Below are 17,274 nucleotides of genomic sequence, written 5' to 3' on the forward strand. Positions count from 1 at the left end.
AGGGAAAAGCAGTTACCATGGTTCCCTGAAAATAAAAGCTAACGGGACAATCAGCTCTAATGCACCTTTTGTAACAAAAATTAACACATTTTTTGCGGGAAACGAGTAAACTTGTCATATCGCTTTTTATACCAAAGCGCGGGAGACGAGAATAACACATATTTTGCACCTCTTTTTAAACTAAAACACTGAAAGTTTCATAGAAAAATATCAAATAGATCGAAAGATATGAATATTTTACGGAAAGTCTAATTTTGGCGAGAAAATGTCAAAAAAGCCCCGCAATTTGGCGGGAAAATGCCCGCTTACATTAATATAAGACCCGGTCTTATATTATTGTAAATTATATAGTAAATAACATAAAAAATATAGTAAAAAGACCAGGTCTTATATTAATTTTTGCTCCAAAAGACGCATTAGAGCTGATTGTCCGGCTAGGTCTTATTTTCGGGGAAACACCACAGTTACCTACAAAGGAGCTCCCGTAAGACTGTCAGCTGATTTCTTAACAGAAACTTTGCAGGCCAGATGGGATCGGCAGGAAATATTCAAAGTGATGAAAAGCAAGGACGTACAACCAAGATTACTGTACCCATCAAGACTATCATTTAAAATCAAAGGACAGATAAAGAGCTTCCCAGGCAAGGAAAAGCTAAAGGAGTCCATCACCACCAAACCAGTATTAGAAGGAATGTTAAAGGGACTTCTTTAAGATGGGGAAAAAAATACATAAATAACTGCATATCTATCAGCAATTGCTTTCAATGTAGGTGGATTAAATGCTCCACCATAGGGTGGCTGAATGGATAAGAAAATAAAATTCTTACATATGCTGCCTACAAGAGACTTACTTCAGACTGAAATACACACACAGACTGAAAGTAAAGGGATGGAAAAGTTATTTCGTGAAAACAGAAACAAACAAACAAAGCTGGGGTAGCAATACTTATACCAGACAAAACAGACTGTAAAACAAAGGCTATAACAAGAGACAAAGAAGGACCCAGTAATTCTTCTTCTGGGTATTTATCCGAAGAAACCCAAAGTGATACTTGGAGGGGACGTGTGCATCCATATGTTCATTGCAGCATTGTTTACAGTGGCCAAAATGTGGAGACAGCCTGGGTGTCCATCAATGGATAGATGGATAAAGAGGAGGTGGTACATATATACAATGGAATATTGCTTGGCCATGGAAGGGAATAGATTTTTGCCATCTTCAGTGGCATGGATGGACCTGAAGGGTATTGTGCTGAGTGGAGTGTGTCAGACAGTGACAGACAGATGCAATGTGATTTCGCTTATATGTGGAATCTAAAGAACAAAATAAACAAAGAAGACAGAAAGAGACTCATAGATACAGAGAACATTTTGCTGTTGCCAGATGGGAGGGGGGTTGAGGGGTAGGGTGAAAAAGGTGAAGGGATTAAGAAGTACAAATTAGTAGTTACAAAATAATCGTGGGGATGTAAAGCAAAGCACATGGAATATAGTCAATAATATAGTAATAAATGTGTATAGTGCCAGGTGAGTACTAGATTAGTCGGGATCACTTCTTAAATTGTACAAATGTCTAACCACTACGCTGTGCACCTGAAATTAAAATAATATTGAATGTCAACTGTAACTGAAAAGTTAAAAAGCGGGGGAGGAAAGATGAAGGGCAATAAGAGGTCCAAATTTCCAGGTATACAACAAGTAAGTACAGAATAGGGAATATAGTCAATAATATAGTGATAGCATGGTACGGTATCAGATGGTTGCTGGACTTATCATGGTGATCACTTTTAGGTATATAAATGTTGAATAACTATTGTGTACACCTGAAACTAATATAATATTGTATGCTAACTATATTTTTAATAAAAATCTTTTTAAAACAATTAGGCTCCTATTAATAATCCGGGTGTTATAGGATGTATTGGCTTCCCCGCTCCTTGAACAATAGGAGAGGTTAGGGTGCAGGCCAGGCCTTCTCTCCACTCCAGCCCCCCTTCCTTAGCTGGTCTCACTTTGCAGGCCCTCCTTCCTGACCTTACAGATGGGATACCAGCCGCCAGGAGACCCAGCTCTCTCCCCTACTCTGAGAGCTCTGAATGCCACACCCTGTGAGCACACGCACGCACACATCCTGGGGCAGAGAAGGCCAGCTGTGCCCTCCCCAGGATCAAGTGAAGCATTCAGCCAGCAAAGGGCAAGCAGACCTTTCAAACCCAGAAAGAATCCTCTAGGGGTGTCTTTTGTTAATGTCTGTCTCTCTCTCCATTTTTGCTTTTCTGTAGTTGTGTTTCTGGTCAGTACATCACTGGCATCTTACTCCAGAAGAAGAGCTTTTGCCCTTTAGCACTTGTCAGGTGGGTACCACTGGTCAAGCAATCCGTACGGGGTGACGGCGGTACCTCATCCCCCGCCCAGCCTCCCCATCAGGGTGGACACTGCCGCATGGTTTTCCAGCTTGTGGAGATGAAGAGGTCCCGGCTCTTGGCCAGCCGAACCATGAATTGCCCCACATAGAAGCCACTGATCTGGCCCACGCCGTCATTTCTCCCCATGGCCAGGAGGAACGTCAGTGCACCTGAGGAGGAGAGGCAAAAACTGACATCCTGCTCACCATTCACAGGCCTGCAACTCTGAGATTCATTCATTCCTTCCCGATTTATCTTTAAAGCGCTCTGGGGGGGTGTTTCTGTCACCGGCTTTGAAAGTTTGTTCCAGCAGGCAGTTATCTAAAAGCCCACAAAGGCTACACCCTGTCTAACCCCAACTATCTTAAAACTCTGAAGCACCTGGTGCTCCCTTACCCGGCTTGTAGGCCTTGAGGGGCTTCTGCTGCATGGAGTTGACGATGTTGGCCACTGCAACGTTGGCATGGAGGCCGGCGTGATAGGCCATCTTGGGCTCCTTCACATCGGCACAGTCCCCAATGGCGTAGACGTGGCTGCAGCCCTCCACCTGCAGGTACTCGTTCACCGTCAGCGCTCCATTGCTGGCCAGCTGATTGGCTGCCAGGGAAACCGACACAAGACCAAGATCCTGAGCTGCCATGTTAAGTGGCCCCCAGGATGTGGTGACGAGGAGCTCCAGGGCTACTCAAACCTCCCTCCAAAGGCACATCCTCCAGCGGCAAGCCTCCCACCTGATTTATTTCTGCCCCAAGTGCCCACCTGAGAGCTCTTCCTGCAAAGGCAAGGTTACTATTCCAGGGTGGAAACTGGTCAGAAACATAGCAGGGCATCATTTTATATAATGTGCATAACTCTTAATAAGTGACCATGATTCATTTATAATGATTAAGGGTATTACTTAGCCAAGTCTTCAATTTTCTTTTGAACGTGGATCAGAGTTCTAAAATAAATGCAGGGCTTTAACAAATGATAAACTTTTCATTGTATGGGACTGAAAAAAAGTTTATCTTTGAAAATATAACATTAGGACAATTAGGTGTTAAATTCTGGGATCTCTGTCCAGTATAAGCCCTCAATCCCACTCCCACACCTGGCCTGTATTAGCTTCCTTCCTCTGGGATTAGATAAAGTCTTTTCTTCAGGGCACAAAGCAGGAGCTCCTTGTGCCAGAGGAATACTCAGGAATTAGTGATGGGGACCTGGGGACACAGCAACCACAGCGCCTGACAATAAGCCACTGAGTCTCCAGCTCACACATAGAGGCCATCAGTCCACCAGCTCCACCTCTAGTTAGCTAGATAGTTCAGTGCTGAGCTTTAGGAACATGAGGCCACATTATTGCCCCTAATACCCAAATAGTTGTTCCAAGCTCAAGTGACCAAGTGTTTGGATTAGTGTTTGGGGAGAGCAGTACACCTGTGAACAGAGAAAGACCTGACCCTGGAATTTCCTCACAGTCGTGTTGCGAAAAACAGAAAATGCATCTTTTTCGTCTCTCTGAAACTTGTTCCCATCTCTCACCACTAGGGGGCGGGCCCCAACTTGGGAAGATTCTGGTGACTTTGGACACCTCGGGCTAAGTCATCATCATCACAGCTGAGGAAAGCACGGCAAGAGTGGACCCGAACCTGAATTTAAAGTTTGATGTCACCATTCAGAAGGGACAAATAAGCCACTGGGATGGAGGGGGACGGCAAGGTGGTGCCGATTCCTGGGGAGAGGCCTGTGGGGCCTTCTTGGGCAGCTGGAGACTGAGGAGTCAAGCTGGGGAGTGAGTGATGGCTCGGCCTCCCGCTTACCAAACGCACGGCGGTAGGCAAAGCTGTTGATCTTGATACCGTTGCAGACAATCACCAGGTTGGTGGCCACCTCCGTGCCTTTGTCCGTCTGCACTTTGATGCACTCCCGATACTCGTTGACAGGCAGCTCCTCCAGGTTGCTCACCCGCTCACCTGTCAAGGGAAGTCCGTGACCAGGAGGCTGGCAGAAGGTGGGCACGTCACCAAGGCTGGGCTCTAAGCCAAGGCTGACCTAGGGAAGGCTGGAGAGCCACGGGAAAGGCCTGGACGATGTGGATCAACTAGGAAGGGATTCTAGTCCCGCCTCCTCTCCTGCCCATCTCCCAGTCCACTCTGCTGCCCCAAGAAGCATAATCTGGACATCTGGCTCCAACGGATCCAATGGGAGGAAAGTTCCAAGAAGCAATATGAGGCTACGTGAGGAAGACCCCCAACACGCCGCTCTGTCAGCTACGCCATCCTGGCCAGGCTGGACGAGCCCCCAGGCAACCCAACAAAGGTGAAGAAAGAACAGTCAAGAAGCCCGCCTACTCTCCTCACTGCCCGAAAATAAAGATGGTCACAGTACTGTGGAGCCAGGTACAAGGAGCCCAAGAGCTGGAATGAGCTCCCACAGAGCAGACACCTCACCCCTCCCTGAAGAAAACAAGGGTGTTGAGCCCTGTGAAGTGGGCGGGTCACACCATTGGGGTTAGAGCCCCACTCTCTAACATGCTGGTTGATGCTCTTTCCTCCTGCTCTAGATAAAAGCCACACTCTTTACCACCCTCAAAGTACAAACCCAAAATCCTATTCTCTCCACCACAAAGACATCATAATTCAGGCCAAATCCTTTGGGTGATTTTTTAAATCATTCCACACATAGGTACCATATGCCTGTGTGCAAAGCAATAGCCAGGACAGTGCTGCCTCCATGACATGGAAATCCCATAGGTACTAGGACCTCTGCCCTGCCCAGGGTCAGACACGACCTCCCGCTGGACAACAGGGTTCAAACGGGCTCTGATGCTCAACTCCAGGACACAGACAGCCTGCGGAGGAGCGGGGCCACCTTCAAGCAGGGGACAGTGACCAAGCCACTGAGCCCCATCTCACTGGGTCAGGGAGAGGCGCAGGGCAGGCGGGGAACTTGCACATACTCAGCAGCAGCTGCACGCCTTTGCGGAGCAGGATCTCCTTTGCTTCCTGCCGGACACAGGGCAGGAGCTCCTTGTCGGCGAGGGCCACTTGGGAGTGAATGAGAGTGACCTGAGGACAAATGACCACAGAACAGAGAGAGAGAGCCACTGAGTCTCCTGCTCATATGAAGAGGATTTAAACACATCAGCCCATCTACCCCAGCGCCTCCCCTGCCTCCGGTTTACAGGGGAGGAAACTGAGGCCCAAGTGAAATAATGTGCTCAGCACCGGAACCAGTAAACGAACAGAGAGCTGGGCTGGAGCCACATCCCCTAGTCTAGGCCTCTCAGAATGTGCTAGTGCCCACCACCCACACCTCACCTGGGCCACGTGGAAACTTAGTGTCAAGCATCCTTGGGCACTTATGATTATACAGTCTCTCTGTGTAAGCATTCTATCTGTAAATCAGGCTGACATTTACATTAAAGCTGGTTCTAAAACTGGTACTTCTAGGCACATCTACTTGCTGTCTGGGTCAGCACAGGGAGGTGGAAGGCAGCCTGGAATGGTGTTCAAAGCTTGGACTTGGAAGTCACATTGCCTGGGTTAAATCCCATCTCGGATACTCATTTGGACATTGCCCGACAATTCAGTAAGACGGGATCACAGGCCAACTCATAGGCATTTTGTAATGATGAAACAAGAAAATGTGTATAAAGCACATAATTCAGCACCTATTGAGTCCTTACTAAAGGGTGGCTATTATTAATCGTATTTGTCTACTAATTATAAACACACAAAAGTTCCACTGAGTTACTTCCCACTTCAGACTGGACTTTAGCCCATAAATCAAAATGAATGAACTTTTACGTTAATCACTCTTAATAGTTTCCGATAATTTGTCAGAGAACAACCGTATGATTAAACTAGCCCATATTGAACTCACTCTTCAAAACCAATCTGTCTTTCCCTAGGGAGAAAGAATCAGCCAAAGGCTCCATGTGGCTCCCAGAAGCCGATCTGGCTTCAACGACAGCCAGCTCTGGCCTCCAGGACCCATAATTACTGATCATTACTCAGCCCTCAGCCAAGCCTTTACAGCCAGGACCTTCTTTATCCCAGGGTGCCAGGCAGATGCTCTATCGCTCCATCATTTAAAGGGAACAGGGCAGGAGGCAATGCTGGCCAGTCCTTTCCCAGCACACGCAGTGAGGGGCTGCACTGCAGGCTCTCCCCATGTGGCTGTCCAGGGCAAAGGCTACTGCCTCTTAATGACCAAAAAAGCCACTGCTTGCCCAGACAAAAAAAAAAAACAACTAAGAGTGACTTTGACCAAGCTAACTGTCAGCAAAAAGAGGTAATCAAAGTTGATGTCTACATTACAAAGGTGGGGACACAGGAAATAACCTTTTGTAAGGTGTCTTCCCTGGATTTGATCTTCCTGGCTCCACCAGAAGGCAGGACCCGTCAGTGAACTAGGACGCACCTTGGTTCTCCAGGAAAAATTCCCAGCAGAAAGGGACTTTAGGGGACCCCCCAGAGTAAAGAGCAGGAGATGGGAAACATACATTCCTGCTTTCTATTAAGGGAGCTCTGCCTCCCAGGCCCTGAGCAAATTCCTGAGTTTGCTTAGACAGCACAGAAAGAAGCCGACCACCGTGAAGTCAAAGCCAAGGCCGCCTGCCCACCTCTTTCTCGGGGTGCTCTGTTTTAATCTCTGCTGCCATCTCCACTCCCGCAGAGCCTCCTCCCACCACCACGATGGACTGTGAGCGCTGGACCTGGAACAGAAGGAAATGTAAGACACACACTCCAACCCCCCCGCCTCATGGGTCAGCCCAGGATGGCAGTTCCTTGGCCAAGAAGAGTAGAGAACCCTTCCCAAATTCAGGGTCTAAATGTACTTTCTCAGGGCCAGGCACTTACTGGGTGTCTCCCCATACTGTCTCACTTGATTCTCACAACTGCCCTAAGAAGCATCACCATGACACAGGTCTGTCTGAGTTTAAAGCTGGGTTCCTAACCTCCACACTAATGTCTGCTCTCCCCAGGTTTCTCAGAAGCTTTGCAGAGAGGGAAAGACCTGGCCTTAGTCATATGGCAGCACTCACCTTGGGATCCTTCTCAGGGTCTCCACTCCTCATTATTCAGTGGGGATGGACCCGTCCCACCCCTCTCTCTGGATCACTGTGAAAGCTGACTGAGATCACAGATCCAAGCCTGCTCTACAAATCACAAGGCCCAGTGCAACTGGGAGCTCCAAGATAGAGGAGCTGGGGAAACGCCAATGGATACATGAGCAGGTCTCGGGGCTTATGGCCACACTTTGATACAGACCCAAAGGTCTCCTCCCAGGAATCTCTTTCTAATAACTTGCCATCTTTACAGCCATGGTCACAGCCCTGAGCAGCTCCTGGGGTCTCCCTGCTGCATCCCTACGTATCCCCACAGCTGTTCTGCTCCCCCGGGGGACCACCCAGTCTTCCCTCACTGTCCAGCCCTAGGTCTGCAGGCAGCTCACCTGCTTCACAATATCCTCATAGGCCTGAATCGCTTCCTGCTGGCTGCAAACCTGATTCAATTTGCCAGGGAAGAGCCCGGAGCTGCCTGTGGCCAGGATGAGATGTGAGAAGGGCAGGACCTAGGAGAGATGAGGTAAAGAAAGGTGACGGCAGGCCTGGGCTTCTGCATCCACCCCCAGGCCCACGGCGCAAGGAGCACCAGGTGGCAAGGCCCTCTCTGGGCGCTCCGAGGCAGCCCTCCTTGGAAGGGAGCAAAACCATCACACTGGTTAGGCCAACGGGTGGCACTAGAAGCTGGAAATACCTAAGAGAGCAGATTTAACCTCCTGCCACTCAACAGGGAAATAGGAGGGGGGAGTTCCCCCCAGCACGGGGGCAGGTAAGCAGAGAACAGGAAACCACTTGTAGGGAATAAGCAAGATTCTAGCTTCCAATGTGGAGTTAGTTTAGAATCTCATAGGTATTTTAGTAGAAACTACTCCCTGCCCCACCACACCCCCCCAAAAAATGGAAGGAAATAAAGGAGAGAGAAAGAGAGGTCCTGTTTGGAGACTAAATATATAAAGGTGACCAAACCAGATGCTCTGACGGGGGGGAACCGGAGGGTCAGTATCCCACTCAGCCCCCACTTCCCCGATGGAGGCCTGAGATGCCTGCACGGCCCCTTCCAGAGCTCTGAAAAGCTTGGCCCCAAACCGCAGGACAAGCAGACTCTCCGTAATTTTTCCAACCTGGAGATTCCTAACCCCCAAAATTAAAGGAAGATCAATTCACACTAAATCACATATGCATTGACAGGAATTGTGTCTCCTTTTTCCAATTCCCCCCTTAGCTTTGAATAGAGCAGAGGGCCAGGCTACCAGTGACCCTCAATATGACAAGTGGGCTGCTGGCAGCTCAATGATAAAGCTCACGTCACTGCAGGTATATACCAGGCACCGTGCTACACATATGGGCTGAGAAATCCAAAAAGAAGTGAAGAAAAGCTCTTCCCCCAAGACCTTCCAATCCAGGGATGTGGCTCACGCATGTCCCTACCCTTCATTCCAGCCAGCGAGGAGGGCTCCCTGGGCTCACCAAGTCTCGGGCTGGTCCAGAACATACTGGCTTTCAGAACGTGGGCTCTGGGGGGAAACTGCCTGGATTCAAATTCTGGCTGAGTCTCTTCCCAGCTACGGATCCTGGCCAAGGATCCCACTTATCTTCTCGGTAAAGTGAGACCGCATCACCTCTCTCACATATTAAATGATATTATGTAAGGCTTAAGACAGTGCCTGACATACAGCAAAGGCTCAAGAAATGTCTGCCACCACACTGCTGGCTGCTGTAGACAGGCCTTTGCTTATGAGAAGCTGCTATCTGCCCAGCACGAGTAGTGGGTGGAGGGAGGGGGACGCTGAGGGCCACAGAAGACACTCTCACCCTTGAGGAGAGCCACCCAGGTCTCCGCCCCCCTGCAGCCATGTCCTCCGGGGGCCTCCTGAAGCCAGCTGATGGACAGGCCAGGCCCTGCACTCACCTCACCGTCCTCTAGCAGCACCGTCTGGTTCTTCAGGTCGATCCCCACCACCAGGCCCTGCCGGAAGCTCTCCTTGAAGCTCACCGAGTAGGAAATGAATGTCTTTTTGGCAAACCCTGGGGAGTGGACACAGAATAGATCACAGTATAAAACTGGGCTGCCCACAGGAGGCCAGAATAACACAGAACCTTTCCTGAGCTGCATAGCAACAGCGGTGCCCTTGGCCAAAGAGCTGGGCCAGTGGCATACCCAGGGTCCTCCCCACCCCCTAAGGCGCCAGTCTGTGCCTCAGGTCCTCAGGGAAGCTCAAGCTCTTCCTTCTAGGGTCTTGCTATGGTAGCAGCTTAAGGCCAGTGACTTAAGATTCTCCAGAATGTGTCTGGTGGTGAAATGGAGGCACCTTGCCCTAAGTGGAGAAATCCAGCCCCAGACCCACAACATGACCAGACCACTCCCACCAAGGAAGCCCCAGAAAGGAGCGCGTTACCACTCTCCACGGAGGCCCGGAGGGCGGCCACGTTGTGGTGAAAGAAGTCCTTCATGTCCACCAGCACGAAGGAGACGTTCAGGGCCTGCAGCTGGCTGGCGGCCGCAATCCCACCAAAGCCGCCGCCCACAATCACCACACGCACACCTCGCACGTCCATCGAGACCTGGGACCCCATCTCCAAGTAGGCTCTGCTGGGCTAGGAGGAGAGACCACATCCGAGTCAGGGGCCTCGGGGTCGGGAGGGCAGGGCTGAGCCCACAGTGAGAAAGGACTCAAATGCCAACACTTGATCCTTTTCAATTATGTCCATTCATGAAATTCCAATTTTGTAAAATTTGAATTAAAGTCCAAAAAAACAAAGGGTATCATAATTGCATCCCACTCCCCAACCACCCAGTTCCTTTCTCCAAGGCACCCACTACTACTCAGTTTATATGAATCCTGCCAGAGATACTCTGTGTACCTATAATCATAATTATTTGTTTGCACACTTAAACTATTCTGTACTTTTTTTCACTCAGTGTGTTTGCTCACTCAACAACATACATTAATTGGGCTCCTGCTCTTTGAAATGTTCTGTGCCATGGAGCCTGTGGTCAGAGAGACAGACAGACAGACAGATATGGTCTCTGCCCCTGTAAAGGTGGGGCTTACAAACTCAGGTGGGTACTGCAGATATACGAAGCTGATCGGGTGCATAGTAACAGTACCAGAGGGCACACATGTGGGGAACTGCGAGCAAGGCCACATCAGAGGAACTAAATAAAATTCTTTAAGCCCTGCAGAAGCAAACACTGCCACCAGACAGACCTGCCCACTGACAGGTCACCAGCGTGAGCCCCAGGTCTGAGATCAATTGGCAGGTGATGACAATCAACCTGCAAAACAGGATGCAGTGTGAGCCAGGCCGTGACCGTGGGGTGGGGAAGAGAGACCTGCAGTGCACAGGTCACTCCTCTGAGCATTCCTGGGACAGCTGGTGTATACTGGGACTGCTGGGCGACAGCCCCCAGGAGACGGGGCAAGAAAGAGCTGCTGGGAGAAGACACTGCTGGGGAAGGACCGAGAAGGAATGTCTTCTAGTAAGAAAGAAGGTGGAGGAGAAGTGCTGATCACACAGGCTCCGGGGGTGGGGAGCAGGGCGCGAGCAAGGTCCTGCTTGTGCCCAGACCAGGGAGCTGCCATCGATGAGAGTGTCCGCAGGGAGGGCCAGGTCTGCAGGCCAAGTGTGCCCCAGACTCACAGTCACACATGGACTGCGGCAGCCTGACTAGTTCCCAGCAAACTGAAAACAAACCTTGGTTGAGTCCCTGAGGAGCTAAAATTCAAGAACCCTGGCACAGAGCTAGACCCTGGAGGACATCTGAGGCAGAGAGCCACGCGGGGCTGGGGCACTCGATGCTGAACCGCAGAGCACAGAGGAAAAAGAAGGTGGCAACGCCTGCCTGGGCTCCCGTAGCCAGCCTGGGAGGCTATCTACTGGCTCAGCCTCCAAAGGGCTGGGTCACTTGGCACATCCCAGAGGCTGCCCCTCGGGAGGGCAGAGGCCTGGCCTGGGGCTGCAGCCAGGGGCCTCGACCCCAGCACAGCTCAGCCCCAGTGAAGGAGGCTCCTGGTTCAGGGCCCCAGGACTCTCCCGTGTGGCAGCCCAGCTGTTTGAGGAGCAGAGACTCCTGGCCTGCAGCTCAGATCCTGAGAGCAGCAAGGGGTTGTTGGGAGACGCTGGCTCGAGGCGACAGGCAATCAAACCTCCCCCTGGCCTGTGCCAGACTCTAAGGAGATGCAGAAATAAACCAGGCTGCCAGGGAGAGACACTAAGGAAGGAAACAAAGCTCACACTGCACAGAAAACAGCAAGAGAGGCCCAACAGCTGCTGTGGGTTCCAGGGAGGGGAGGTTCAGAGTGGGAGATGGCAGCAGGGAGGGGTGGCAAGGAAGGAGGAAGGGGACTTAGGTCAGCCTTGAGGGATAGACAGCAAGCTGCCCAAAGGCTCGATGGGGAAGCATGTCCTAGCCCATATGGGGACCCTCTCAGGCAGCACTGCAGGCAGCTGGAAAGCCACCACTCTATCCTGTATCATCTGTGTGGCTTGGGGCACAACGCCTTCCCTCTCTGGGCTTCCATTTACCCCCTGTAATGGGAGGGGACACCCTGAGATGTCCTTGCACACATAGGTTTCCAAGACATGGTGGCCCCCAAGATGGTCCCCAGATCTTCTGTCACTTATGGGGGCAGCTTATGATTGGACCTCCAGTCACTATTCTCATTGATATTCAAGTGCCCACTGCCTAATTTCTCCCTGGGGAGGGAGAACCTGGAAAGGCTATATCTGGCACAGGAGATTGGAGGGGATTTAATGTTGTTTCTCACTGGCTAGATGCTCCCCAATGCATGGAGGCTTGTGCACGCTACCCATCCCTTGGGGGGGGAGGGGGGCAGGACAAGTGCCCAGCAGGCAATGCCACCTTCGCTGCTCCAGGCCCTCAGAAAGGTTGTCCAGAGCTGATCCCGAGTGCTCATCAGGCTGAATCTGCCAACTGGGCCAGAAGGAGAATGTCTCCTGGGAGCCAAAACCCAAGAGGGCCCAGGGGCCTAGCCAGAGGTGAGGTGTGGACACCAGGAGCTGAGCAGGGCCTGGCCATGTGTCAGAGAATGAGGCAGGCTACGGAAGGAGTATGTTTCACATGCCCCCTTGGCTCCCTCTGTGCCAGCTTGCCCTTGGGGCCAGCAGCCAGCAGGAAGGTCTGGGAACACCCAGAAAGCTCTGCTTCCAAGCTGGCTGGGCACAGGCCCGAGAGAGGCTGCACAGCTTGGGGACAGGGGGTGTGTACCATGCGTCAGGTCACACTGGACCACCCAGGGAAGCTCAAGCAGAAGCCTTTGAACATAGCTGAGGCCAGGGGCTTCTCGACAGAGGGAACAGCTTGGGCCATGAAATCCAGCGGCTAAAGGGAGGCTTAGGATGAGCTCAGTGAACAAGGTGGGGAGGCCAGCAGGGCAGGGGGCAGGGGCCAGCACACACAGGGTGCTTGGCACGCCAGGGTAGCGTTTGGGCCGACATGCTCGCCATGTCTAACCACCAGGCCTGTCCTGGGGCCCTCACAGGGTCTCCTTCCCAGGGAAGAGAGAAAGCCCAGGGACCCCAGCACAGTCCTGATGGGCAGGGGATTGGCCAAAGGCATTGAACCCCTCTCTGTCCCCTTAGCACGCTCAGGATCACCAACTGACTTCTCCAAAGGGCAAACCCTGGCCTATCCAACTAGGCACACCTTCAGTGAAGGCAAATGGCTTCTCTGGAGTTCCAGGGGTGGGTGTGGGGTCGGAGGGCACACCTACCCCATGAGGAGATGGGGGGAGGGGAGAGGAGGTCTTTTAGGCACCAAGCACCTCAGGCTCTCCTGGAATCTGCTCTACTCTCTCCTCTACTGACCTCTGATCCACTCACTTGAGGGAATGGTGGGCTGGCAGCTCTCCAGCTGATACCACCCTTCTTCCTAGCAGCTTCCATTGCCCAATGCCCTTGGACATGCTGACTCTCCCTTGGCTCTTCCAGTGCCAAGTTTTGCCCGGCCCCTGAGGACAGCTGGACTCCCCTCTGCTCGGCCATGACCTACTTGGCCAGATACCGAAACCCTGGGCCTAAGTCACGGACCTTAGTTCCCAGCCACACCCTGTAAGTGCTCAAAAAGCATGTGTGCAATTGATGAGATGTTGAATTATATGTTCTAATGGAGCAGCAGTGCTGGGCAAACAGACTCAATCAATGACAGGCTCCATCAGGAAGAGACTACAGGATACACTGTTATACACCCACACAATGGAATATTCTGGAGCCATTCATTTTTCGAATGGATGATTTTTACTTTATTAGAGTAGATGATTTTTACCTGAAAAGTTTGTCCATGATTTGTCCACATCCATAGAATGCAAAAGACCAAGAGGGAATTGTAATGTAAACATCTTTGGGTCTTTGGGTGATTATGTCAATATAGGTTCATCACCTATAACAAGTGTACCCCTCTGGTGAGCGATGCTGATAATGGGAGCTATGTATGTGTGAGGACAGGGGGCATACGGGAAATCTCTACACCTTCCATTCATTTTGCTGACTATAACAGCTGGCGTTCATTGCACTTTGACCCAGATCTGTGCATTGAACCGGTGTTTTTCTCCCCATTTTGGAAAGTCAGTAACTTGTCCAAGTTCGATCCTCAATAGTCTGACAGACCTGTGCTCTAAACCAAAATGTGTATAGTGGTCCCCAGATGATGTTTTTATTTTATTTTTTGACCTTTTTTTTTTTATCGCTTGAATATTTTTAAATGAGTCATTTTATAGAAATAATAAAGCTTTAAACACAGGGCAATCCTATCATCTAATTTTTTAAAAATGAGATATTCATATAAAATTTGCTATTTCAAAGTATACAATTTGGTGGTTTCTAGTACATTCATAAAGTTGTGCAACCATCACCACACTTTAATACCAGAACATTTTCATCACCCTAAAAAAAGAAAAACAAGAAAGAAAACCACATCTATAAGCATTCATCCCCACCCGCTTCCCGCCAGCCCCTGGCAACAACCACCAATCTTCTTTCTGTCTCTACAGATTTGCCTATTCCACACCTTTTCTGTGTGGTTTCTTTCACTTAGTATAATGTTTTCAAAATTCATCCAAGCTATAGCATGTGTATTTCATTCCTTTTTTGTAACTGAGTAATATTCCACTGTATGATGATCCACCACATCTTGTTTCTCCATTTGACAGTTTATGTACATTTGGGTTATTTCCACCTTTTGGTTATTGTGAATAATGCTGCTATGAATATTCACATAGAAGTTTTTGTGTGAACATATGTGTTTAATTCTCTTGAGTATATATCTAGAAGTGGAATGACTGGGTCCTACGGTAATTCTAGATTTAACTTTTTGAGGAACTGCCAAACCCACAATCTGATTTTGAACTGAACATCAAGCCAAGGGGGAGAGCACAGAGAATCTTAACTAAATCCACCTCGATTCAGGAATGTTAGCATAAAAGAAGGTCCAAGAGAACAAATCCTAATTGCCCAGCAGCAGCTAAGGAATTTTACCTCTTACCCCCCTCACATACGCCGCCCCGCGTACACAATCTGGTTTACACTGGAATTTTCTCAGTAAATCCTGTTTTCTCCACCAAGGACGCTCAGCCTTACCCCAGGGGGATTCTTTTCTAATAATACAGGCAGGGGATTTCAGGAATCTACGAAACAACGATGAAGTTACATTTATGCCAAAGCTGTTGAGAGGTCACGCCTCTGAAGACATACAGCAGGAACCATGTAGGCGCCGACTGAAGCCTGGACGTCACCCAGGATGGCCTCACAGAGGTTACAAATACAACACAGAGCTTTTTGATCATAAGTCAAACAGTTATTCCCAGGGTAGATTTCTACAGCCATGTTTCCAGAGTGGCATCCTAGATGAGAGGGCCACTAGATTGTGACTTCAAGACCATGAATGTCCCCTCTCCACCTGCAGCCTCCTTCACTAGACAACTGGGGACAGGTTAAGAGTGTGCATTCCATGGCCAGGACCCCAGGGAACACACGCAGAATATAACCCTAAAAAGACCAATTTGTGAAAGGGACTCAAAGTCTGAAGAAGGGGCTGTCCTTTCCTGCCCAGGAGAGGGCAGCTCTGGACAGACAGGCTCATTCTAGTGTCATACATACTCCTGCACAGAAAACCTAGGCCTCAAAATTTGTCCACCCGCCTGGGAGCCAGTTACTTTGTGGTTCCCTTAACTCCCCCACCCCCAGCTTGCCGCCTGTCTGGACCCTGGCTTCTTCATTTCACCACCACTTAAAGACCAGGCTGGCCCTGCAGTACACCAGCTCTGCCCAGCTCCACCACTTAAGCCCTGAGTAGGCCTGATCAAGGCGGGGAACAGCGGGGCAGCAGTCTCCCCCCTTGAACTGGAGGCCCTCCACATGTGGGGTTACATACAGTGCCCTCAGGGGGCTTCTTTCAAGGTGCTGGGGTGAGGGTAGGTGGGTCTGAGAGCTTGGGTCTTGCACTCAGGCACACTCACGTACACACACATATACACATACTAGAACCTGGGCAGACCTCCTTAATATTTTGCATATTTACATATTTTACAAGTTGTCCTTTGAACACCTGGGACACCTGGAAACCCCTCTCCAAACTGACCTTCTGCCCTGTACCTGTCCTCCCAAGCACCTCTTCCCTCCCTACCCTCACAGTACATCCAAGGGTCAAAGGGACTCTTGGAGGAGATAGGCTGGGTGTGTTTAGTGGATGGTGCTGGAAGGAAAGCGCCCACCATTACCCACTAAATGCAGCTCCCGGTAGATTTCAGGCGTCCTGGGCTTCCCCAGCCCCATCAGAGGTAGTTCAGCGCCCGCTGGCCTTTCTCCACACAGAACCTGGGGCTTCGTGGAGCGAGAGGCTGGCCCGGAATACACCGGAGCCTGTAGGCACAGGGCAACCAGGGTATTTCCTCCTAGAAACGGAGGTTTTCCTCCTGCGCTGTGACACCAGCTTCCACCCAGCGGCGAATCTCGGAGCCCTCCAGGATGGGGGTTCGGGGGAGAATGGGGTAACCCGTCTTACCTGGGAAGACTTAGACGGAATTTCGGGGGGCGGACGGGGATGGGGCGAGTTTGCCCTGCCCTCTCCGAGAGTAAATCTCCCTGTTGTGTTTTGGGGGAACTAGGGTGCTGCAGGCCCGAGCCCCGTATCCTAGACGACAGACCCCTCCTCCCAAGGCCACAAGTCGCGCCCCACCGACCTCGGACGCTGTCAGTTGAGCTTTCCAGGCCCCGGCGCTCCCTTGTTCCACTCTTCTGCAGGACCCCGAGAGCCTGGCCAACGCGCCGCCTCACTCGCGCGCCGTCTCCAGCCGCTGCTCCGCTGGCGCCCGCCGCTGGGGTTGCCGCCCGGCCCCGAGGCTCCTCCCGGCCGGCGTGACTCAGCGCGTCGGCCCTCCCGCCCCCGCCACACCCCCGGCCGGCCCCACCGGGGACTGCGGGCCCGCGGGCGAGTGGGAATGGCCTCCACCACGGAACAGACGACCCCTGAAGCCGATGCTGCCCGGCTCTGCGCGAGCCCCTCGGACTCGCTCAAAGTTCCGCCCGACTTTCTTCCAGAGAACTTGAACCCACCGGGACGTCAGAGCAAGGGCTCCCGTCCCCCCGTCCCCCCCCCCCCCCCCGCACCCGCTGTGCCGCCTTGGGCGATTACCAACTTCCTCCCGTCGCGCATATAAATAATCCTGCCAACCCAGTGGAGCACCGCTGTGTGACCAACCTTGTGCGAGGCGCTGGGAGATAAAAGGGAGAACGAAACAGGCATGGTTTCTGCTTTCCTTCGGATAAGGTGTTAGTCGGGGGAAAGACAGGTATAGTAAACAT

The 17,274-nt window shown here is 51.1% G+C and overlaps 1 protein-coding gene across 1 annotated transcript; it reads right to left on the reverse strand.

Annotated features, from left to right (window-relative positions):
• Nucleotides 1–2,282: 2,282 nt before the first annotated feature.
• AIFM2 (AIF family member 2, ferroptosis suppressor) lies at nt 2,283–16,791 on the reverse strand. Its single transcript, XM_019712453.3, has 9 exons — nt 16,653–16,791; nt 9,852–10,050; nt 9,365–9,480; nt 7,845–7,964; nt 7,012–7,104; nt 5,344–5,452; nt 4,205–4,357; nt 2,802–3,002; nt 2,283–2,575 (listed from the first exon to the last, which is right to left on the reverse strand). Exons 2-9 carry the CDS (start codon nt 10,027–10,029, stop codon nt 2,424–2,426), a joined length of 1,122 nt encoding a protein of 373 aa, XP_019568012.3. The 5' UTR covers nt 10,030–10,050; nt 16,653–16,791; the 3' UTR covers nt 2,283–2,423.
• Between the last annotated feature and the right edge of the window lie 483 nt (nt 16,792–17,274).

This window comes from Rhinolophus sinicus, chromosome 15 (assembly GCF_057876585.1).
Source record: "Rhinolophus sinicus isolate RSI-liver-muscle chromosome 15, RSI-T2T, whole genome shotgun sequence".
NCBI classification, from domain to species: domain Eukaryota; kingdom Metazoa; phylum Chordata; class Mammalia; order Chiroptera; family Rhinolophidae; genus Rhinolophus; species Rhinolophus sinicus.